This window comes from Anomaloglossus baeobatrachus, chromosome 3 (assembly GCF_048569485.1).
Source record: "Anomaloglossus baeobatrachus isolate aAnoBae1 chromosome 3, aAnoBae1.hap1, whole genome shotgun sequence".
Taxonomy (NCBI): Eukaryota; Metazoa; Chordata; class Amphibia; order Anura; family Aromobatidae; genus Anomaloglossus; species Anomaloglossus baeobatrachus.
The window spans coordinates 490,967,895-490,993,456 of record NC_134355.1 but is presented as its reverse complement, the minus strand read 5'-3'; the positions used below and the strand labels follow the sequence as shown (position 1 = coordinate 490,993,456).

Below are 25,562 nucleotides of genomic sequence, written 5' to 3'. Positions count from 1 at the left end.
ACACACATCGCTGTGTGTGACAGCGAGAGAGCGACGAAATGAAGCGAGCAGGGAGCAAGAGCCGGCGTCTGGCAGCTGCGGTAAGCTGTAACCAGCGTAAACATCGGGTAATCAAGGGAAGACCTTTCCCTGGTTACCCGATATTTACCTTCGTTACCAGCCTCCGCCCTTGCTGCCAGCGCCGGCTCCTGCCCTGTGCACATGTGGCTGCAGTACACATCGGGTAATTAACCCGATGTATACTGTAGCAAGGAGAGCAAGGAGCCAGCGCTAAGCAGTGTGCGCGGCTCCCTGCTCTCTGCACTGTGACATGTAGCTGCAGTACACATCGGGTTAATTAACCCGATGTGTACTGTACCTAGGAGAGCAAGGAGCCAGCGCTAAGCGCGGCTCCCTGCTCTCTGCACATGTAGCACAGCGACGTTATGATCGCTGCTTCTGCTGTGTTTGACAGCTAAGCAGCGATCATAACAGCAACTTACAAGGTCGCTGTTACGTCACAGAAAATGGTGACGTAACAGCGACGTCGTTGTCGCTGTCGCTTAGTGTGAACCCAGCTTTAGTCTTTTCTGTTGATCAGAGCCGAATGAGTCTATTTAGTTAATTAGTGATGAGTGAGCTCTACCATGCTTGGATGCTCTATACTCGTTAAGAGCAGTCAGATGCTTGGATGGGCGTGACTCAAGTACCCGAATATAATGGAAGTCAATGGGGGACTCGAACATTTTTTCAGAAGATTTCTTGGAAAAATGCTAGACTCCCAATTGACTTCCATTATACTTGGATACTTGAGTTGCGCCCATCCGAGCATCTGACTGCTCATTACAAGTACCAAGCCCCTGAGCATGGCAGAGCTCACTCATCACTATTAACAGCATAAAGTATGAAAAGGTCCAGGTTGAAAGGTGTTTGCAACAATGCATATTAATATACTAAGCATTGCTCCAATCAGAAACAAAATCGGATAAACTAAAGTTGCCTGTACACTTTAAATACATTTTGACAAGCAAAGGAAAAATAAGTAAGCCTATACTCAACTATCGTGCGGCGGTGGTTCCAGCGATGTCTGAAGCCGCTTTCCCGGGGCCCACGTCATTGTTAGGATGCACGAGCCACAAGAGAGTGCTGGCTTCCTTCACCCCGCCTTTTGGACATCTGAGCAGGAAGTCAGCGCAGTGCTCACATCCTGCTCAAATGTCAGTACGCGGGGGAGACAGACGCCAGGTGCTGATTGGTCTCGGGGCTTGCTTGTATCACAATGTCATTTGGGCCCCGGAAACGTGGCTTCAGACCTCACTGGAACCCTGGGCACATCAGAGGTGAGTATAGGCGCTTATTTATTTTTAGAGGGGTGAACATTGGGAATGGCAAAGGGTTGTCAAAGTAGTGGACATCTCCCTTAAGAGGCCTCAGATGTCATTGCTCGTGGCATGATGTTACAATGTCATGACGCATGTTGATCAAAGCCCATTTAACGTCTTGTGTTGCTGTGTGTTAGGACATAATGAAGTACACAGTGATGTCAGAGGTCTACTGTGGCGCAGCTTGAAAATGGCCTAATAAGACGTCTTGAGCCACAGAAAAGAGGCCAGACAGAGCGGAGGACTGGACTGTGGGCTATGGTGGGAAAGGTAAGTGGGAGAACTTTTCATTATTACTATTCCCTTAAACACTATAGTTTAGCAAAATAGAGGCCAGCTGGTAGCCTTATTCCTAAATTCGCTTGAAGCCAATTGCAAAATATTTGGATTCTGGAGAAGCGACATTTAATAAAAAAAAAAAAATTAAAAAAAAAAAAAAACAGGCAAATTTACTTCATCTTGAACATTGAATGAATTTGTTCATCTTGACTCATTAGAATAGTTGGAAGGGAAACTTTGAAAATGGATTATACAACCATTAAGACATGGTAAAAGAAAAAACCTCATCAGGTGTAAGAGACCAGATGGCATCGTGACATTGGATAACAGATCCCCTCTAAGATCCTTTTACACAGACCGGTAACAGTCAAGTGCCAAATGGTGATATAGGAAAGTCGACAGGTGTTTTTTGCACAATGAGGGGGTCTGCATGCACGATCATTCATGTGACTTCTCATCCATTCTTCATTATTGTCAGCAGCACGTCCCACGCTTATACAAATGTGCTGCAGACAAACGGTATTGCTAAAAAGATGCGATAAAACCCAAGCTTTCCGTTTGTAGTTTGAGCGCTCGGCTGCTTTACATTCTGCAATGATTAGGAACAAATATTCACACAAAAGATTGCTCTGCTGATGAGCTGCCCGTGGTAAAAGGCGCTTTAGATCGGCTGCTTGTAAATACAGTGGTTAACAAACATTTTTATATTAGGAAATTGTGGATAACACAATTCTACTATGTAATTTCTATGCCTTTATAGGGAGATCATTCACTTTAACAAAAAAACAAACAGGCAAAACAGAAGTCTCCGAGAGAAGTACACGAAGAATAAACTAGTCTAATCTTTAAGGGTTATATCGCATCACCTGTGTATATACATTTTCCAGGGCTGAGAGAGTACTTATTTTATGGTTATGGCTGTATTTGATGGTTTTATATGTATTGATGGAAGCACAAACACATGAATGATCATTTTAATTACTTGTAGAACATATCCACTCTTTTGCATGCATGGTGTAAAATCCATAAGGCACAGTAAAAAATACAAACCAATATATTCCGCACCACACCGGGATCCGTAAAGCAGCATCTCGCGATTTAGTGTCAATGGTGACTGTAATGGATTCCAGCTGCACAGGTATTCTGTATACAACTAAAATACCATAATGTTACAGTCATTGCATTAAGATATTGCCACTAAAAGGGGCTACAAACCGAAGGAGTAGACTGCGCAACGAGGATCGTTGGAACCATATTGGCAAACAGCTTTAGAGCCATCTATTGCACACCAAAGACACCCTGAAGGTGATTTGATATTTAACCCCTTCACGACCATGGATGGATCTTTCAGTCATGGTGCCCTGGGCCTTAAAGACCAAGGACGGATCTTTCCGTCATGGCGTAATCGCGGCACCGGAGCCTCCGGTAACTGCGATCGGTTAACATAAAATCGCAGATTCGGGGAGGAGGGGACCTGTACCTGACCTCAGGAGGGGGTGGTGCCTCCTCCCCGAACCTACGGAGGCTGTGATTGGCTGACGAACGCCGCTCAACCAATCACAGCCACTGTAATGTTCCAGCCATTTAAAATGACTGAAACATTGAAATCCAGCCCTGTCCAGTGCAGCTATAGCACTGGCCATTGGCTGGAGCTGGGTGACCTCACTGGATCACCCTCCCCCAGTTCCAGCAGCTCTGATTGGAGAGATCGGCCTTGTGACCGATCTCTCCAATCACCATGGACCTGTTGCCGGTGACCGCCCCCGTCACCGTCACTTGTCGTCCCTGCAGCACGCCAGCACAGTGAGTGTATACAGTGCAATGGCAGGGCGACAAGCTCCGGTCCCATGCTGTTATGTGACCAGAGCATGGGACCCGGAAGTTGCCGCTCTGCCATTGCACTGTATGAAACCGGCGAAAAGCCTCCCGATCCGCTGCCGCCGCTGCCCTCCGCGATCTGCCACCTGTCTCCCCGATCTGCTGCCCGCACCCCCATCCCTCGTGATCTGCTGCCCGCAACCTCACCCCCACACTTCCCAATCCTCCGCGATATGCCACCTGTCTCCCCGATCTGCTGCCCGCACCCCCACCCCTCGTGATCTGCTACCCGCACCCCCACCCCTCCCGATCCGCTGCTGCCCTCCGCGATCTGCCACCTGTCTCCCCGATCTGCTGCCCACACCCCCCCCCCTCGTGATCTGCTGCTCGCACCCCCACACCTCCCGATCCGCCACCTGTCTCCCCGATCTGCTGCCCGCACCCTCACCCCTCGTGATCTGCTGCTGCCCTCCTCTGTCTGCCACAGTGTCACCGCTCTCCCCGATTTGCTGCCCGGCCCCTCCCCCTCGTGATCGGCTGCGCGCCCCCTCTCCTCCGCTATGTGCTGCGCGTCCCCTCTCCTCCGTTATGCGCTGCACGCCCCCTCCCCTCCGTTATGCGCTGCGCGCCCCCTCCCCTCCGTTATGTGCTGCCCACTCCCCCCCCACCTCTCACCCCCATGATCGGCTACCCGCCCCCTCCCCTGTCACCCCCGTGATGTGTGCTCCCTCCCGTCACCTCCGTGATGTGTGCTCCCTCCCCTGTCACCCCCTTGATGTGTGCTCCCTCCCATGTCACCCCCTTGATGTGTGCTCCCTCCCCTGTCACCCCCGTGATGTGTGCTCCCTTCCCTGTCACCCCCGTGATGTGTGCTCCCTCACCTGTCACCCCCGTGATCTGTGCTCCCTCACCTGTCACCCCCGTGATCTGTGCTCCCTCACCTGTCACCCCCGTGATCTGTGCTCCCTCACCTGTCACCCCCGTGATCTGTGCTCCCTCACCTGTCACCCCCGTGATCTGTGCTCCCTCACCTGTCACCCCCGTGATCTGCTGTCCGCTCTCCCGCCACCTCTCACCCCCGTGATCTGCGCTCCCTCACCTCTCACCCCCGTGATCTGTGCTCCCTCACCTCTCACCCCCATGATCTGTGCTCTGCTCACCTGTCTCCCCCATGATCTGCGCTGCGCTCCCTCTCCCCCTCCCCGATCTGCTGCCTCCATCTCCTGTGATCCTGCTGCCTAGATCCATCCTGTAAGGTAACTATCCCCAATCTCACCTCCCACTCCCCTTCCCTCCCATCCCCCCCATCCCCCCATCCTCTGCATCCACTGTGCCCTCTCCCATCCGCCCCCACCCTATCCCATCCGCCTCCACCCTATCCCAGCCGCCTCCGTCTCACAATCACAGATGCTCCCTTTATATGCCGCTGCGCCCCCATCTGCCGCAGTTCTGATCCATCCTGTAAGTATTGTTCGTGGCTCTTTTCTAACTATCCCCAATCGCATCTCCCACTCCCTCTCCCCCCCTCCTCCCCCACCTGCTTGCCGCCAAGTGCTGATTAGCTACGTAATTGTTGCTCTAGTTTTTGCGCACCCCAAATAAAAAAAAAAAACAAACAACAAAAAACTTGAACAATTAGGTACCTGATCAGTAATCGTCCTGCAGTCGTACTCGACTTTGGACAGGACTTCTTTTTTCCATCCCACCTAGTCCCCCCGCTTTTTTGCAGAACATTTGTGCGTGCGCCCTGTTTTTTTTTCTATGCCATGGGGGGGTCTAGTTTCCAAAATGGGGTCACATGTGGGGGAGCTCCACTGTTTCGGCACCTCAGGGGGTCTCCAAACACAACATGGAATACGCTAATTATCCCAGACAATTTTGCATTTGAAAAGTCAAATGACGCTCCTTGCATTCCGAGCCCTGCTGTGCGCCCAAACATTTGATTTCCACCACATATGAGGTATCTGTGTACTCAGGAGAAATTGCACCATACATTTTATGGTGCAATTTTTCCTGCTACCCTTGTGAAAAAAAGCTACCTGGTTGAAGTAACAATTTTGTAGTAAAGTTTTTTTTTTTTTATTTTATTTTCACGGCTCAACTCTTAACTTTTGTGAAGCCCCCAGAGGATCAAAGTGCTCAATAAACATCTAGATAAATTCCATGACGGGTCTAGTTTCCAAAATGGGGTCACATGTGGGGGAGCTCTACTGTTTCGGCACCTCAGGGGCTCTCCAAATGCAACATGGTGCGGCTAACGATTCCAGGTAATTTTCTGTTCAAAAAGTCAAATGACGCTCCTTCCCTTTCGAGTCCTGCCGTGCGCCCAAACAGTTGTTTTTCGCCACATATGAGGTATCTGCGTGCTCAGAAGAAATTGCCCAACAAATTTTGGGGGTTCATTTAATCCTGCTACCCTTGTGAATATGCAATATTTGAGGCTAAATTAACATTTTTGTTGCAAAAAGTAAAATGTTCATTTTTTCCTTCCACATTGCTTTAGTTACTGTGAAGCACCTGAAGGGTTAATAACCTTCTTGAATGTGGTTTTGAATAGCCTGAGGGGTGCCGTTTTTAGAATGGTGTCACTTTTGGGTGTTTTTGTGTCATGTAGACCTTCCAAAATCGCTTCAAATGTGATGTGGTCCCTAAAAAAAAAGTGGCTTTGTAAATTTTGTTGTAAAAATGAGAAATTGCTCATAAACTTTGAACCCCTATAACTTAATTTTTTTTTTTTTCCCCAAAAATTTTCTGAGGTAAAGTAGACATGTGGGAAATGTTATTTATTAATTATTTTGTGTCATATGTCTCGTTGGTATTAGAGCATAAAAATGCAAGGTTTGAAAATTACAAAATTTTCGTGAAACTTCCGTTTTTTTCACAAAGAAACTCAAAAAATATCGGCCTAAATTTACCACTAACATGAAGCCCAATATGTCACGAAAAAACAATCTCAGAATCACTGGGATCCGTTGAAGCGTTCCAGAGTTATAACCTCAAAGTGACACTGGTCAAAATTGCAAAAAATGGCCTGGTCTTTAGGGTCAAAATAGGCTTGGGGCTGAAGGGGTTAATGTAGAGGGACAGGTTTAAAGGGAACCTGTCAGAAAACGTTAACTCACCACACCATTAATATGATTGTTTAGTTCTTTAAACGATGAACCAGTCGATCCCTTTATGACCCCCAAAGCCCTGCTCTATAAGCAAAAAATCACCTTTTGGAGTTCTGTCTAGATATGTACTGGGGCATGACAATGCACTTACACACTATTTCCTCCATTGACTGATTGACAGGTTGTATGCTCTGGTACATGGCCAATGACCTGTCAATCAGCCGGAAGGGGGGTGGCACTGCCAGGTACGAAATATACAGAGAGTAACAAAGGCAAAGCTCCTACCTCCGGCTTCTTCCTGCAAACGCTGCTCTTCCTCTCCTTGTACAATATCATTGTCCATGTTGTCATACTGAGCTTGAGCCCTAAAATATATAATATAATGACATCACATATAATCTAGAAGAGTAATCGTGTTTTCTGTAACCCACCGACTAAATAAGCCCTATGGTCACCTATAATGAGTGTCCAGATGAGATCCATGGTATCCATCTAACACCAAAACCCCCAATAAATATACACCTTGGAGTTGTTCCCTGCAGACATTTCACACATTCTGTTCAGTTATTCCATTTTAGTTTCCATGTATTTCACATAAGTCTCCTGAATGTCTAAAGTGCCAACCAATGTAGTGATAAAGGGGAAATCAAAGGCATATCTCCCTTCCAGCAGCTGCAATAACTAGCATTTCCAGTGACGGAAGAGAAATGTATAAAAAGAATTAGGAAAAGGGAAAGTAACAACATGTCAGCTTCCATGTTCTTATGTGTTATGATGGAAAATGTGCTTGTCACCGGCATGCAGGCAAAGTCCATGGACAAGGACAAAAACTAGCAGACCGGGTTCATGACCTCCAACACAGCATACAGGGCTAAGTTTTTTAACACTTCTATGAATAAAACACCTTTATTTCAGTTTTAAAGGGGTTATCCCCAACTCAATCTCCATTGCTATATTGCCCCATGTAAAATATAGACACCCAGTACTTCGTATGTACCAGCTTCCTTCTTCCGAGTGTCCATTTCGGTTGAAGTGAGAGCTGCGGCTGCTCTTTGACTTCATCGGAAGGTGAGTTATGTCTGAAGGAGGAGTGTGACGTGGCCACTGTCTCCAGAGCTCATGTGTCATAACAGAACGTGAGACATGGCACAGTCATCGCTAGATCGGCACCCACACCGGAGGAGAGTATAGGCGGTTATATTACACCAGGAAATATAGCAATTGAGAAGGAGCTGTCCGAGTAGTGGACAACCCCTATAATAATGGACACATCCTTAGTGTTGGGTAAACTATTGCACACCTTAGCTTCTGTGCAATCTGTGCCTCTTTGTATTTATTTTGCTTCTCCATCTCCAGCTCGTTGGCATGTTTCTGTTGCTGCCGGAGCATATGTTCTTGTAGCCTGTGCTGCTGCAGCGACTCTTGTTGCTGGTGGAGATGTCTGGCTTGCTCTTCTTTTTGGGCAGCTAGCTTCTGTTGCTTCAACTGTTCCTCATAGAGAGATTTATACTTCAGCTGAGGTTTAGGGGTCTGATCTTTCTATTAAGACAAACAGCAAGAAAAAAAAAATACATTTGCATTTAACAGTTTACACCTTTGATCTTAAAGTAGAAGCCCCTGCCTGTGGTTCCCTATGGCTAGGTTCTCAAGAACTTGCGATTTTTTTTTTGATAAGTTTTTACCGCGTTTATTGACAATGCGATTTTTGTCTCTTGTTGGTATCTTGCGTTTTAAATAAAGCTGCTTTGCTTTTGACACTTCCTGGTATTTGGCTTTGACAAACATCCAATGGAATAGTCATGCGCAGGTAGGTTGTATGTGCGTTCAGTGCATTTCCGCAACGGAACCACATGAAAAATACATGCATCTTTTTAACCTGTGGATTTTCCGCATCTGGTGCAAGTCTATGGGGAAAATCGGCACATAACACTCAGCGTACCCGCAAGACAAAGTGACATGTTCTGGATTTAAAAATGTACTACAGGTCAGTTGCAAAAAAAAGGAAAAAAAAAAAAAAGGCATTTCTATAAATCCTATCCACTTTGATGGAAATGTACCATGCAACGATTTTTACACATTGAAAATATGCAAAGTCAAAACTCATCAAGTCAAAAAATTTGCATTGTTCATTTGTACAGCACTCTATCATCGCCCGCAGTCCTATAGTCAGTGAACTTAGACAAGGTCTGGGTGCACGGCCATCACTCCATTAGAAGGAATTGTCCACTGCTACTAAAAGACATCTCCAGCTTTATCACTTCAGGGCCCCATAGTAAATTATAACAACGTAAAATCACCCCCTACAACTGAGCTCTTCCAGCAATGTCGGCACTGATATTCCCTGCAAGTGACATGACATCATTGTGTCACTTGACTGTTGTAGCCCATCAGCAGCCCCCCAACAATATTATATCAGTGCAGACATCTGCTCTAATGAAATAGTGAAGGCTGCAGTCATTCAGCGTCCACCGATTGGCTTCAGTAGTCATGTAACAACTATGTCATGTCACCCACTGGAAACAACAGAGCCAATATACAGTGCCTACAAGTAGTATTCAACCCCCTGCAGATTTAGCAGGTTTACACATTCGGAATTAACTTGGCATTGTGACATTTGGACTGTAGATCAGCCTGGGAGTGTGAAATGCACTGCAGCAAAAAAGAATGTTATTTCTTTTATTTTTTTTTTTAAATTGAGAAAAGTTTATTCAGAGGGTCATTTAGTATTCAACCCCTCAAACCACCAGATTTCTGTTTGGTTCCCCTAAAGTATTAAGAAGTATTTCAGGCACAAAGAACAATGAGCTTCACATATTTGGATTAATTATCTCTTTTTCCAGCCCTTTCTGACTGACTAAGAACCTCCCCAAACTTGTGAACAGCACTCATACATGGTCAACATGGGAAAGACAAAAGGAGCATTCCAAGGCCATCAGAGACAAGATCGTGGAGGGTCACAAGGCTGGCAAGGGGTACAAAACCCTTTCCAAGGAGTTGGGTCAACCTGTCTCCACTGTTGGGAGCATCATCCGGAAGTGGAAGGCTTATGGAACTACTGTTAGCCTTCCACGGCCTGGACAGCCTTTGAAAGTTTCCACCCGTACCGAGGCCAGGCTTGTCCGAAGAGTCAAGGCTAACCCAAGGACAACAAGGAAGGAGCTCCGGGAAGATCTCATGGCAGTGGGGACATTGGTTTCAGTCAATACCATAAGTAACGTACTCCACCGCAATGGTCTCCGTTCCAGACGAGCCCGTAAGGTACCTTTACTTTCAAAGCGTCATGTCAAGGCTCGTCTACAGTTTGCTCATGATCACTTGGAGGACTCTGAGACAGACTGGTGCAAGGTTCTCTGGTCTGATGAGACCAAGATCGAGATCTTTGGTGCCAACCACACACACGTGACGTTTGGAGGCTGGATGGCACTGCATACGACCCCAAGAATACCATCCCTACAGTCAAGCATGGTGGTGGCAGCATCATGCTGTGGGGCTGTTTCTCAGCCAAGGGGCCTGGCCATCTGGTCCGCATCCATGGGAAGATGGATAGCACGGCCTACCTGGAGATTTTGGCCAAGAACCTCCGCTCCTCCATCAAGGATCTTAAGATGGCTCGTCATTTCATCTTCCAACAAGACAACGACCCAAAGCACACAGCCAAGAAAACAAAGGCCTGGTTGAAGAGGGAAAAAAATCAAGGTGTTGCAGTGGCCTAGTCAGTCTCCTGACCTTAACCCAATTGAAAACTTGTGGAAGGAGCTCAAGATTAAAGTCCACATGAGACACCCAAAGAACCTAGATAACTTGGAGAAGATCTGCATGGAGGAGTGGGCCAAGATAACTCCAGAGACCTGTGCCGGCCTGATCAGGTCTTATAAAAGACAATTATTAGCTGTAATTGCAAACAAGGGTTATTCCACAAAATATTAAACCTAGGGGTTGAATAATAATTGACACACACTTTTATGTTGAAAATGTATTAAAATTTAACTGAGCAACATAACTTTTTGGTTTGTAAGATTTATGCATCTGTTAATAAATCCTGCTCTTGTTTGAAGTTTGCAGGCTCTAACTTATTTGCATCTTACCAAACCGGCTAAATCTGCAGGGGGTTGAATACTACTTGTAGGCACTGTAGCTGGGTTGGTGCCATTGTGGGAGTTAAGTAGACGTTACTTTCATTTTATATGGGGACCTGGTTGTACAGTTGTGGACTACTCCTTTAAACTCCAATCTTGGGATTGTTGGGGTCCCAAAGATCAACGTGGATGTCCTGTGAAAAGGTATAGTGCGCCGCCAACGGGATAAGCATTTTAAAGGCAACCTGTCACCCTTTTGTGTTCCTTTAGTTATTAATATGGGCATACAGGTGGCATAAAGGTGAAATGAGCCATACCTGGATGCCTCCTGGATGATTGGTCGTTTTGGAAAAATAATCTTTGATAGCTTTTAGCTTCTGGGCTATGGGGAGTGTGCTACCCGGTAAGATAAGCCTGTCTCTGGTCTTCATTATACAGTATTCTTCCTCCCCTTCTCTTCAGAGTACCTGTGATGTCAGGCTCATGGCCGGACATCTCGCACATGCGCATTCTGCCTGCTGTTTCTCCTTTGCACTGTGAAGTTGAAGTGACTCCCCGGAACCTGCACACATCAAAAATGAAACTTGTGCCCACAGAAGGGCAGAACAGTGCGGCAAGGGGTGGGAATAATGCGCAGGCGCAAGAATTCCAGCCACGCACCTGATGTCACAGGGACACCTGGGAAGAGAAGGGGAGGAGGAATCCTGTATAATGAAGACCAGAGACAGGCTTATCTTCCGGGCAGCACATGCCCCATAGCCCGAAAGACAGAAAATATAAGAGGATTTTAGCCAAACGACCCATCATCCAGGAGGCATCCAGGTATGACTACTTTCACCTTTATGCCACCTGTAAAAGGCTGACAGATTCCCTTTAATGCATTTCTTCTCTAAAAACACATGCATATTTTTGTGCTCCTACTCCTGTCTTTGGACAGGTATATTAGGGCATCATGTGGACTTCCACGTGACGACGTTGAAACAAGTACAAAATTTTGTCGCAGACAATACCTGCGTTTTTATAAAGCTAACTGTGGATTGTGAGTACACAATCATGTCTTCCCATATGGCACCAAACGCACATTTCCAGACCTTACTCCTGGGGTGGAGAGTAATTACTAATGGTCTCTACTCTTGGATATGAAGAGTACTGCAGAAAATAAGAGAAATTACAAAGTCATCAGTGGACAGTACTTATAATCTATCTAAACACAATATAAATCAGCATTTTGCCGGAAGCTTTGTATTGTTTGACAGTATTGGCTTTTACACTGTATAGAACTAGGCAGGGCACTTACAAAGGTATGAAGTCTTGGCATGAAGCCTTTAAAGCCTATGGATATGTCCAAGTTATACTGCAGTAATTAAATGTCTGACAGTTTATTTCTAGATTTCAGACCTTGAAAACCTGTGCATTATCTAGTAACCGTACGGTTCACAGGAGGCTAACGCTTGTAGTTTTCTCTGAAAGTGGACATAACCTTGCTTTTGAGCGCGTAGTGCTGCTCCTCACCTCAGCATGATCCTGCTGATGCAGCAAGTTGGTCTCCTCCTCCCCTTCTTCATGTCCTACAGGTCTCTGATCATCTTCTGACTGCCTGTGTTGGTCTTGTTCCTCCTGCAATTGATCTTGCTCCTCCACCAAGCGTTCTGGCTTCCCTACTTGCTCCATTTCTTCTTCCTCCAGCTCTTTTTTATGTTCCTCTTCTACCTCCACGGGGTGCTCTGTGGCTGGAGCGGTTTCCTGCGGAGGGCCAGTGTCCTCATCTGCCTTGTGAAGTTCAGTCCTCTTTGTGTCCTGACGTTCACCCTCTTCATTAGCAGCCTGGCTCGGTGTGACTGTGTCTTCATGGCCAGCCTCATGCTGCGTCTGAATGTTTATCTGCAGAGTCCAACACACTTTCATTAGCAAGAAATATGCACATATCTGTGTAGTCCCACGTTAACCAGCTTCAGATTTACATCCCACAGCGTTATTTCACTATTTCAGTTCTTTTTATTTGTATATATTTCTGCACTCCCATCTTACAGTTATATACTTTGGGAATGATGCAAATTTCAAAGGCAAAACACAGGCATCCTTCCTAGGATGCACCCCTCCAGCCTCGAGAAAAGAAAACTATCACATGAAATAAAAATAATTGCAAAAACGATGAGAAAAACAAAACAAATTCAACTGAATAATATAAAAACTAACAGACACTAAAAAAAGCAATCCACATAAACGGCAAAATCCCTGAGAAAGGATAATGGCAAATATGGCACACATTACAACATATTAGACATTGTAAATATATCAGTAATGTGCAAAAGGAGTAATGTACAGAAAAAAATATATGAAAACTTAGACCAATTAAAATAGGGTACATTAAATACAAAAAGGCAATATGTTATGGTCTGCAAAATAAAAAAAAAAATTACAATTGCTGCTCTAGCTAAAATAAATCGTAATAATCATCTTTATTTCTATAGCGCCAACATATTCTGCAGCGTTACAATTCAGAGGTTCATATACAAACAAACATTAGTAACAGTTATGGAAGATGCAACAATTAAAGCAAAAATAAAGACAACCCTGCCCGTAAGAGTTTACAATCTACAAAGAAGTGAAGTGGGGGTGACACAAGGTACAGGTGCTCATGAGGCGGTCATCAGCCAATCTTTGTGATACTTTTGGGTGAGGTGGAGTTTAATGGAGATTTATGTTCTGAGAAATAGTGGAGGGCACTAAACATAAATGCACTTCGATTAGGCAAGGTGATAGGCAACCCTAAAAAGATCTGTTTTTATGGAGTATCTGAAGCGGTGTAAATTGTGTATGGGCAGCCAGTGTAATCACTGGCACAGAGCGGAAGTGTCTGAGTAACGATTAGCCACATAGGTGACCCCGGTTGCTGCATTAGGCCTAAGCCACACGGCAAGAAAATCGATGCGAGTGGAATGCGACATTCCACTCGGACCAATTTTAGCCTGTGTGTCAGCGCACATGAGAGATTATTTTCTCAGCCCTAATCGGACCGAGAAAACAATCGCAGCATGCTGCGATTGTAACGTGAGACTCTTTTCTCTTGCACCCATTCAAGTCAATGGGGCGAGAGAAAGATCACACTGTACTCGCGGTACACCGGTGTACCACGCGTGCAGAGCGAGGATCAAAATAGCCGGCTACGGACGAGAGGGGGAGATAAATCCCTCCCTTCCCTCCTCCATGCCGGCCCACCCCTCCTCAGCGCTGGCCCGCCCCCCCGCAGCGGAGATCCTCTCGCACAATCGGACCTCAGTCGCAGGGATACTGGCATGACACTCGGCTCCTGCTGTACTGCCAGCGTGAGCCGAGTGTCATGCTAGCATCGCACTAGTGCCCCGTGTGCCCCCGGCCTTAAGGATGGACTGGAGAGGGGAAAGTCTAGTGAGAGGGAGGCCAATTATTAGAGAATTACAGTAATCAAGGCGGGAGTGGATCAAGGCCAAAGTGAGGGGTTTTTGTTGTTTCCATGTTGAAAAAGGGGTGGACTCTAGAGATATTTTTCAGGTGCAAGCAATAAGAGCGTGCGAGAGATTGTATTTAACAGGTGTAGGAAAGATCATGTCAAACATAACATCCAGACAGCAAGGCTGCGTTCTAGGCGTTATCGCGGTGCAGTACACAGAGAGGGACATGTCAGGTTTGAGAGGGGGGGTGGTGATTAGTAGACGTAGGGAGTACAAGAAGTTCAGTTTTGGAAAGGTTAGGTTTCAGATGGAGAGCAGATGGGACGCCCCTGGACTATTCAGTCACAGTAGCAACCCCGGATCCGAGCGGTTCGACCGCTGCAGGGGCGGCACACAGACATGATGTTGGAAACTGCGGACAGACAGTCCATGGTGTTCTATAGTACAGGAGGGGTAAGGTCAGCGTATGAAATGTATAGTTGTGTATCAGCAGCTTAAAGATGGTGCTGGAACCAAAATTTGCTGATGAGCTGTCCAATTTGTGCAGGGTAGAGAGAGAAGAAGATAGGGCCAAGGACTGAACCTTGAGGGACCTTAATAGTGAGAGGAAGAGGAGACGTGGAGCCAGCAAATGTTACACTGAAAGAGCATCAGAAATATAACCAGGAGAGAGTGTCCTTTAGGCCAATTGAGTGGAGCATAGAGAGTAGGAGATGGTGGTCACCGGTGTTGAAAGCTGCGGAGAGGTCCAGAAAAATAAGCAGAGTAGTCATCATTACGTTTTGCTGTCAAAAGGTTATGGGTCACTTTGATGAGGGCAGTTTCTGAAGACTGTAGGAAGCGAAAGACAGATTTTAGTGGATCTAGAAGCGAATGAGCGGAGAGGTAACAGGTGAGGCGGGAGTAGACCAGGTGCTCCAAGAGTTTAGAGACGAAGAGAAAATTAGAGACTGATCTGTAGTTATTTGTGCAGGATGGGTCAAGAGAAGGTTAATTTTTTTTTTTTTTTTTTAATAATGGAGTAATGAAAGAATGTTTGAGTGTGCAGGGGAAGATACCAGAAGAGAGAGAGTGAAGATTATAGTTAGGTGAGTAGTGACAACTGGGGAGGGAGACTGGAGTAGGTGTGAGGGAATGGGGTCAGTAGTGCAAGTGGTAGGATAAGAAGAAAATTGGAGCCTGCAGACTACTTATTCTGTGACGGAGTCAAACGTGGAGTGTGAGGCAGACGGGATGTGGAGAGAGATGGGAATTCCGACGCTTAGCGGCTGAGAGTCGATTTCCTGACTGATATTTTCTACTTTCTCTGTGAAATAGTAGACCAGATCATCAGCACAAAAGTCTGTGATAGCGGTCTGCACTTTAGGACTGAGGACGAAGTGAAAGGTGTCTTTTTTGGATTGTTGGAAAGTAAAAAGATCAGGATGGTGAAGCAGGTCTGTGAAGGGCAGAGATAAAGTTTTCTGGTATTTGTTCCATAGGTGTTTGGCACTGCTAGAGCATCGCTGGAGAAATATAGTTTGTGGTGTGAGCCAGGGCTGTTTTACTCTCCGGACGTTCTGAGGGCGAGGGTTACTACTTGGTCTAGTGTACGTCTGAGAGTATCATTATAGTGATTTAAAGCCAGATCAGGACAGGGAAAGAAAAAAAAAAAAAAAAGGGAAAAAGGGGACAGTGATGAGTGTAGAGAGTCTAAGGCGGGCTTTGCACATTACGACATCGCATGCCGATGCTGCGATGTCGAGTGCGATAGTCCCTGCCCCCGTCGTACGTGCGATATCTTGTGATAGCTGCCGTAGCGAACATTATCGCTATGGCAGCTTCACATGTACTCACCTGTCCTGCGACGTCGCTCTGGCCGGCGTACCGCCTCCTTCCTAAGGGGGCGGGTCGTGCGGCGTAACACGGCAACCGGTCAATAGCAACGGAGGGGCGGAGATTAGCAGGATGTAAACATCCCACCCACCTACTTCCTTCTCATAGCAGCCGGGACGCAGGTAAGGTGATGTTCCTCGCTCCTGTGGCTTCTCACACAGCGATGTGTGCTGCCGCAGGAACGAGGAACAACATCATACCTGTCGCTGCACCGGCATTATGGAAATGTCGGAGACTACACCGATGATACGATAACGACGCTTTTGTGCTCGTTCATCGTATCAAAAAGGTTTTACACACTACGACATCGCAAGTGACGCCGGATGTGCGTCACTTTCGATTTGACCCCCACCGACATCGCACCTGCGATGTCGTAGTGTGCAAAGCTGGCTTAGGTGTATGAGGGTCAATAGCCTGTAGATTTCTTAAAGGGAAACAAAACATCAGGATTTTCATGTAGAAGGTGCATCCAGTGCAGTACTGGCACTATCAGGCACATTGTGTACATACCATCAGGGGGCAGCTCGGGTGTTTAGGCAGTGAAATCCAACTTTATAAAGTTTGAAAAATCAAGCACTTTTTGATTGACATGTGCACCACTATCCTAATGTCCGGGTGGGTTATGCATGTGTATCCCCGCCCCCCCGCCGCCTGTTCCTCCCTCTCTCTGGTTGTATTCAAATTTCTCTCTTCAGAAACATGGCGCCGGAGTTGGCGCCTGCGCATAGCGCTTATCTCCAGCGCCATGTTTCTGAAGCCCGCAGTAGCTAGTATTACCTGCAGCTATGATATCGTGCCGCCCCAGGACACCGTGCCAGCACAGCAGCCGCCTAGGACACCGGGATGCCACAGGAAAAAGCAGACAGCAGCCTGCCAGCGACATCGGGGGTCAGGTGAGGTAAGTTCACAATGGACTCACATGACCCCGTGACGGCAGTGCTGTGAGACCCGGTCACGGTGTCCTGGGGCAGCACGATATCATAGCTGCAGGTAATACTAGCTACTGTGGGCTTCAGAAACATGGCGCCGGAGATAAGCGCTATGCGCAGGTGCCAACTCCTGCGCCATGTTTCTGAAGAGAGAAATTTGAATACAACCAGAGAGAGGGAGGAACAGGCGGCGGGGGGGGGTGGGGATACACGTGCATAACCCGCCCGGACATTAGGAGAGTGGTGCACACGTCAATCAAAAAGTGCTTGATTTTTCAAAACTTTATAAAGTTGGATTTCACTGCCTAAACACCCGAGCTGCCCCCTGATGGTATGTAAACACTGTGCCAGTACTGCACTGGCTGCACCTTATACATGAAAATCCTGATGTTTGGTTCCCTTTAACATGTGATAAGTAGGAATGTGCTGGGGTAGGCGAGGATTTGTGAGCGTGAACGAGACGATGCTGTGGTCAGAGAGGGGAAATGGTGAGCTATCAAAATGAAATGGGAAAAATGTAAGCCAATGGCAGCAGGGGAATCTGTGTCTGACTCCTGAATCCAGGTTTCAGGTTGGGCCAGCAGATTAAGGGTGTTATTGAGAAGAAGGCTGTGGATGTAAGGAAGCTTGTTGCATACACACCGTTAATTCCAGAATGCACAATTAAAAGAGGCAGGTGAAGGTTTAGAACTAATGTTAATAAAGTTTGCAGGGTTTCTTTCTGCGGTGGGGGAGGGGTTGAAGGCGGCAAAGGGTGGACTGGGATTAGGAGAGATATCGCCTGAAAGTAGCAGCAGCAGTAAATAAAATAGTAAAAAAAAAATCTGAAATTCCACTAATTATTTGTGCACAGACACACTAGCTACTATTAGACTAGTGTGTTGTTCATACAGCACACTGACAGCACAATGACTGAAAATATGCTCATCTGAACGAGCCCTCAGGAGGAAGTGAGGGGCTGCTGAAGGTAATTAGGTATGGTAGAATAAGGTAATAGACGGATGGCGGTAGGAGTTGGGTGGTTGTATGCGTGTGTAGGTGGATACTGTGAGGAAGCTTGGATAGTACATCTGCCATATACAACATGCTGCACAAAGCGTGGTTCCTGATATCATTCCAGCCAGAAGCATTTGTAATTGAACCTCTAGATAGCTGACTGGAATGATGAAATTGCAAAAGGTCTGACCTCTGTGCTTGGCTGTTGTGTCAGTGTGAGATTTTATTTACTGCTCAGATGTCTGTCTGTGCACATTTTTTAACCTTCTGCACAAAAAACAGATACTTGGGACGTTGAAAAATTTGGACATGTGAAGAAGTCTACAGACTATAATGAGAATGTGCTCTATGCATGAAAAAGACCTGTAAATGAGGCATAAGACAGTGTGCATCCTCAACCTCCACTCAATCCACATTGAGGTGATGGATACTTCTGACTAAGGGTACCGTCACACTTTAGCGACAGTCCAGCGATCCCACCAGCGATCTGACCTGGTCAGGATTGCTGGTGCGTCGCTACATGGACGCAGGTGAGCTGTCAATCAGGCAGATCTTACCAGTGACCAGCCTCCAGCGACGCGTGGAAGCGATGCTGCGCTTGGTAACCAAGGTGAATATTGGGTAACCAAGTGCTTGGTTACCAGATATTTACCTTGGTTACCAGCGCACACCGCTTAGCGCTGACTCCCTGCACTCCTAGCCAGTGTACACATCGGGTTAATAAAAGCAAACCGCTTTGCTTATTTACCCGATGTGTACTCCGGCTACGTGTGCAGGGAGCTGGCACTGGCAGCGTGTGAGCGGCGGACGCTAATAACCAAGGTAAATATCAGGTAACCAAGCAAAGGCCTTCGCTTGGTTACCCAATATTTACCTTAGTTACAGCTTACCGCAGGCTGCCAGAAGCCGGCTCCCTGCACATTCAGATCATTGCTCTCCCGCTGTCAAACACAGCAATGTGTGCTTCACAGCGGGAGAGCAACGAGCAAAAAATGAACCAGCACAGTGTGTAATGATCAGCGATTTCACAGCAGGGGCCAGATCGCTGCTCAGTGTCACACACAGCGAGATCGCTAATGAGGTCACTGGTGCGTCACAAAAACCGTGACTGAGCAGCGATCTCGCTAGCGATTTTGCTATGTGAGAAGTACCCCTAACTCCTCTTTAAAAGGAATCTGTAGATTTCAGGCTTGTGTCACTTATTAGGCTGTGTACTGTTTCAATACAGTGAATGTTTTATCAGCCGGACATTAACACTAATAGACTTTGTGCCCATGTGAATACTGGTACAACCAGGTCCCCAGCACTGATTAGCAGCTTTCTGTCAGTATACAATGTACATAAAAAGCTGCTAATCAGGGGTGTAGTTCGTTTTATGAGCTCTACTACAGGTTTCACTTAAAAGAAGGGAATTTTGTTTACTTACCGTAAATTCCTTTTCTTCTAGCTCCAATTGGGAGACCCAGACAATTGGGTGTATAGCTTCTGCCTCCGGAGGCCACACAAAGTATTACACTCAAAAGTGTAACCCCTCCCCTCTGCCTATACACCCTCCCGTGCCTCACGGGCTCCTCAGTTTTGGTGCAAGAGCAGGAAGGAGGAAACTTATAAATTGGTCTAAGGTAAATTCAATCCGAAGGATGTACGGAGAACTGAAACCATGAACCAAAGAAACAATTGAACATGAACAACATGTGTACACAACAGAACAACAAGCCCGAAGGGAACAGGGGCGGGTGCTGGGTCTCCCAATTGGAGCTAGAAGAAAAGGAATTTACGGTAAGTAAACAAAATTCCCTTTTTTGTCGCTCCATTGGGAGACCCAGACAATTGGGACGTCCAAAAGCAGTCCCTGGGTGGGTAAAAGAATACCTCGATAAATATAGCCAACACGGCTCCCTCTTACAGGTGGGCAACCGCCGCCTGAAGGACTCGCCTACCTAGACTGGCATCTGCCGAAGCATAGGTATGCACCTGATAGTGTTTCGTGAAAGTGTGCAGGCTAGACCAGGTAGCTGCCTGACACACCTGCTGAGCCGTCGCCCGGTGCCGCAATGCCCAGGACGCACCCACGGCTCTGGTAGAATGGGCTTTCAGCCCCGAAGGAAGCGGAAGCCCCGAAGAACGGTAAGCTTCAAGAATCGGTTCCTTGATCCACCGAGCCAAGGTTGACTTGGAAGCCTGCGAACCCTTACGCTGACCGGCGACAAGTACAAAGAGTGCATCTGCACGGCGCAAGGGTGCTGTGCGAGACACGTAGTACCGGAGTGCTCTCACTAGATCTAATGCGTGCAAATCCTTTTCACATCGGTGAATTGGATTAGGGCAAAAAGAAGGTAAGGTGATATCCTGATTGAGATGAAAAGGAGATACCACCTTAGGGAGAAATTCCGGAACAGGACGCAGAACCACCTTATCCTGGAGAAAAACCAGGAAGGGGGCTTTGCATGACAGCGCTGCAAGATCCGACACTCTTCGGAGTGATGTGACTGCCACAAGAAAAGCCACCTTCTGCGAAAGACGTGATAAGGAGACATCTTGCAGCGGCTCGAAAGGTGGTTTCTGAAGAGCCGTTAGCACCCTGTTAAGGTCCCAGGGCTCTAGTGGACGCTTGTAAGGTGGGACTATGTGGCATACTCCTTGCAGGAACGTGCGGACCTGCGGGAGCCTGGCCAGGCGCTTTTGAAAAAATACTGAGAGCGCCGATACTTGTCCCTTGAGAGAGCTTAGTGACAAACCTTTGTCCATTCCAGATTGAAGGAAGGAAAGAAAAATGGGTAAGGCAAAAGGCCATGGAGTAAATCCATTCACAGAGCACCAGGACAAGAATATCCGCCAAGTCCTGTAATAGATCTTGGCGGACGTTGGTTTCCTGGCTTGTCTCATAGTGGCAATGACATCCTGAGATAACCCTGACGATGCTAGGAGCCAGGACTCAATGGCCACACAGTCAGGTTGAGGGCCGCAGAATTCAGATGGAAAAACGGCCCTTGTGACAGCAAGTCTGTGCGGTCTGGAAGGGCCCACGGTTGACCCACCGTGAGATGCCACAGATCCGGGTACCACAATCGCCTCGGCCAGTCTGGAGCGACGAGAATGGCGCGGCGGCAGTCGGACCTGATCTCCATGCCCTGACGACTGAGAAAATCTGCTTCCCAGTTTTCTACTCCCGGTATGTGAACTGCAAAGATGGTGGATGCTGTGGCTTCCACCCACTGCAGAATTCGCCGTACTTCCTGGAAGGCTTGACGACTGCGAGTGCCGCCCTGGTGATTGATGTAGGCGACTGCAGTGGCGTTGTCCGACTGGATACGGATCTGCCTGCCCTCCAGCCACTGATGGAACGCCATCTGATGGAAAGCATCCTTGATGTCGATCGATGCGAGAAAGTCTCCCTGTGACATCGAAGCGATGACCGAGCGGAGAGATTCCATCCTGAACCGTCTGGTTCTCACATGTCTGTTGAACAGTTTGAGGTCCAGAACGGGACGGAATGAACCGTCCTTCTTTGGCACCACGAACAAGTTGGAGTAAAAACCGCGCCCCTGTTCCTGAGGGGGGACGGGAATCACAACTCCTTCTGTCTTCAGAGCGGCTACTGCCTGAAGAAGTGCGTCGGCCCGAGCAGGGGGGGGGGGAGGTTGTGAAGAAACGAGTTGGAGGACGAGAGGTGAACTCTATCCTGTAACCGTGAGACAGAATGTCTCTCACCCATCGGTCTTGAACATGTGGCCACCAGGTGTCGCAAAAGCGGGAGAGCCTGCCACCGACCGAGGATTCGGTTCGGGGATGCCCAGAGTCATGAGGAGGCCGCCTTGGAGGCAGTGCCTCCGGCAGCCTTTTGGGGGCGTGACTTAGACCGCCACGCGTAGGAGTTCCTCTGACCTTTCTCCGGCCTATTGGATGAAGAGGATTGGGACCTGGCGGAGGGGCGAAAGGACCGAAACCTCGATTGTATCTTACGTTGCTGAGGTTGCTTCGGCCTGGACTGGGGTAAGGAGGAGTCCTTTCCCTTGGATTCTTTAATAATCTCATCCAATCATTCTCCAAACAATCGGTCGCCAGAAAACGGCAAACCGGTTAGGAATCTCTTGGAAGCAGAGTCTGCCTTCCATTCGCGCAGCCACATGGCTCTGCGGACCGCCACCGAATTAGCGGATGCCACCGCTGTACGGCTAGCAGAGTCTAGGACTGCATTCATGGCGTATGAAGAAAACGCCGACGCCTGAGAAGTCAAAGACGCAACCTGCGGAGCAGAATTACGTGTGACCACATTAATCTCGGTTAGACAAGCCGAGATAGCTTGGAGTGCCCACACGGCTGCAAAAGCCGGGGCAAAAGACGCGCCCGTGGCTTCATAGATGGATTTCACCAGGAGCTCTGTCTGTCAGTGGCATCTTTTAGTGATGAGCCATCTGCAACCGATACCACAGATCTAGCCGCCAATCTAGAGACTGGAGGATCCACCTTGGGACACTGAGCCCAACCCTTAACTACGTCAGAGGGGAAGGGGTAACGTGTGTAAGCAAGGCGCTTAGTAAAGCGCTTGTCTGGAACCGCTCTGGGTTTCTGGACAGCATCCTTGAAGTTAGAGTGGTCGAAAAACGCACTCCGCGTACGTTTGGGGAACCGAAACTGGTGTTTCTCCTGCTGAGAAGCCGAATCCTCTGTAGGTGGAGGCGGGGGAGATAGATCTAACACCTGGTTGATGGACGAGATAAGATCATTTACTAAGGCGTCCCCTTCAGGTGTATCAAGGTTGAGGGCAACGTCATGGTCAGAGCCTTGAGCTGCGACCTCCGCCTCGTCCTCCAGCGAGTCCTCCAGCCGGGAATCTGAGCAGCGTGATGAAGCTGAGGATTCCAAGCGGGCCCGCTTAGCAGGTCTGGGGCTGTGGTCCGTGGAGGAGTCCTCTACGTGAAACATAGAGCCCCACCCGGGAGCGCGCTGCGGCGGGGACCGAGAGGGACCTGGAGGCGCTGATCCAACAGTGTCCTGGGTCTGTGTAAGGACCGGTCTGGACTGCAAAGCTTCTAGCAGCTTGGCAGACCATTTGTCCATAGACTTAGCCATGGATTGTGACAGTGACTCAGAGAGCTTCTCAGCAAAAACTGCAAACTCTGTCCCTGCCGCCTGGACAGTGGATGCATGGGGGTCTACCTGAGCCGAGGGGCCCACCAGTGGTCGCGGCTCCGGCTGAGTCAGTGTAACAGGGGTCGAGCATTGCTCACAGTGAGGGTAGGTGGAACCCGCAGGCAACATTGCCCTACAAGAGGTACAGGTCGCAAAGAACCCCTTTGCCTTAGCGCCCTTGCGGACGACATGCTGTTGTGTCCCAGGAGAGTGATCACAGAGGGTATAAGGGAAGAGTATACAGCCCGGCCGAACAGAGAGGATATATAATACGTATCTATTCAGGCAACCCAGGGGGACCAGCACCGGAAGACCGGTGTGGCTTACCGACCGCTAAAAAGCGGCATGTGTGTCCTCCAGATTCCCTGCTCCAGGTCTCCCAGCGGTGGAGAGCTCTTTCCTGATGATTCTCCAGCGCAGAATGTCTGAAAAAAATGGCTGCTGGAACTCTCAGAGGGGGAGTGGAGCGGTGGGCGGCACCAGGAAAAAGTGCGGGAATCTGGGGTCCCTATTGTGATCAAAGAGGGGGGAGGAAGCATACAGGATGCTCCGGCCCTCACTGCCGACGTCAGGACGGCTGTCCCGCCCCTACCCTGACAGACCGGTCCGGGGGCGGGAGTCTCGCCAGTAGGCCGCAACTGAAGCCGGGGACTAAATTTATGACCGCGGCCGACAAGCAGGCGCGGTCGGCGCGGAAGTCCCCCGGCTTTCGCGGATCAGCAGCCGCTGTGTGTCCCAGGCAGCGTCCGGTCGGCTGTCCCGCCCCTACCCTGACAGACAGGTCCGGGGGCGAGATTTTGCAAGTAGGCCGCAACTGAAGCCGGGGACTAAATTTATGACCGCGGCCGACAAACAGGCGCGGTCGGCGCGGAAGTCCCCCGGCTTTCACGGTCCAGCAGCCCTTGCAGCGTCCGGTTGCCAGGCGCTCCGTGAACCGTCCCCATGGGGACACAGAGTACCTGACAGATGCAGGGCCCGGTCCCTGATAAGGAAAATACTCCGGTCCGGCAGATACCACACAGGGGCTGCGGAGGGAGCACGGTCCCAGTACCTGGATGACCGCTCAGGATCCCACTTCTCCCAGAGCCCTCCAAGGGATGGTTAAGGAAATACGGCATGAGGCTCCGGCCGTCGTACCCGCAATGGGTACCTCAACCTTAACAGCACCGCCGACGTAGTGGGGTGAGAAGGGAGCATGCCGGGGGCCCCATGGGAGCCCTCTTTTCTTCCAACCGATAACATCAGCAGCTACTGCTGACTAAAATGGGAATGCATGAGTGGATGTGTGCCTCCTTCCACACAAAGCATAAAAACTGAGGAGCCCGTGAGGCACGGGAGGGTGTATAGGCAGAGGGGAGGGGTTACACTTTTGAGTGTAATACTTTGTGTGGCCTCCGGAGGCAGAAGCTATACACCCAATTGTCTGGGTCTCCCAATGGAGCGACAAAGAAACTCTGATTCTGTCCCAACTGCTTCATCCAGTAAACAAAATTAATAAAATGTAGAATCAGGGTCTCTATCTACATTATGCTGCTCTCAGATGAGGTAGCAAAAACCTGGAGACAGATTCCCTTTAAGGGTAATCTGCCACCAAGTTTCTCCCACCTAATCTGAGAGCAGCATAATCTAGAAACATAGACCCAGATTCCAGTGATGATTTACTTATTGAACTACTTGCTATAGTTTTGATAAAAATCAGTGTTTTATCAGTAGATTAACACTATAGGACTAGTAAACCTGCTGCCAATTAGTCCTCCATATCCCTGAGCTCTTTAAAAGGAATCTGTCAGCAGGTTTTTGATACTTCATCTGATAGCAGCATGTTGTAGGCAGAGATTCTGAAACCAACCATGTTTAACTTAGATCTGTGTGCAGTTATTCTGACTTTCTCTCAGAATTAAGTTTAGCAGAGCCAGAAGCTGTCTCAGTCCACACTAGGCTCTCAATAGAGACTGTGCATTAACTATGACGTGTCAATCGGAACAGGGGGGGTGTGGCTGACGTGCATGAGCCTAGGAGCAATAAACCCTTTAGGTTAAACAATAGCTTGCACATGGATAAGAGAAGCAAAGTTGGATTTTCTTTTTTAACCATTGCAGTATGCTGTACTCCGCTCTCATTGCAGGATCCTGGTGACAGATTCAGTTTAAAACCAGATATACTGCTGATTGGTAGCTTTCTGTGTACACTAAGTATATGGAGAAAGCGACCAATCAGTGGTGTGGGTGTCATTCTACCGAGCTCGGCATTCAGAGAACTGGAATACCTGCAAGAGAAACAGGGATTTGTAGCTCCCCTAAAGCAATCAGGGAGCTGCAAGGTACTGCACCTCCACCGGGATGCAGGGCCTACCCCCTAGGGTAGGGGGTAGAAGAAGACCAGTGTTCGTAACACACAAACACTCCAGATAATCCCAGTTTTCCCCAACAAGCCCCCATAAAATGGTACAAAGCTAGGCTTGGACCAATGGATGGCTGCCTAGAGGTGGAGCCAGTCCAGTACACTAGTTGACCAGGTGGGAGGGGCAGACAGTTGACAGTCAGGAAGACAG

General features: G+C 48.3%; 1 protein-coding gene across 3 annotated transcripts in view; it reads right to left on the bottom strand.

The window, feature by feature from the left end:
• GOLIM4 (golgi integral membrane protein 4) overlaps positions 1 to 25,562 on the bottom strand; it is a 200,489-nt gene that overhangs the window by 69,285 nt on the left and 105,642 nt on the right. For all 3 annotated transcript variants that reach the window (XM_075340652.1, XM_075340653.1, XM_075340654.1), the window contains 3 exons: positions 12,160 to 12,528; positions 7,872 to 8,110; positions 6,857 to 6,936 (listed from right to left, as the gene is read on the bottom strand). In XM_075340652.1, coding sequence (XP_075196767.1) covers positions 6,857 to 6,936; positions 7,872 to 8,110; positions 12,160 to 12,528 — 688 coding nt within the window. The remainder of the gene's footprint in view (positions 1 to 6,856; positions 6,937 to 7,871; positions 8,111 to 12,159; positions 12,529 to 25,562) is intronic.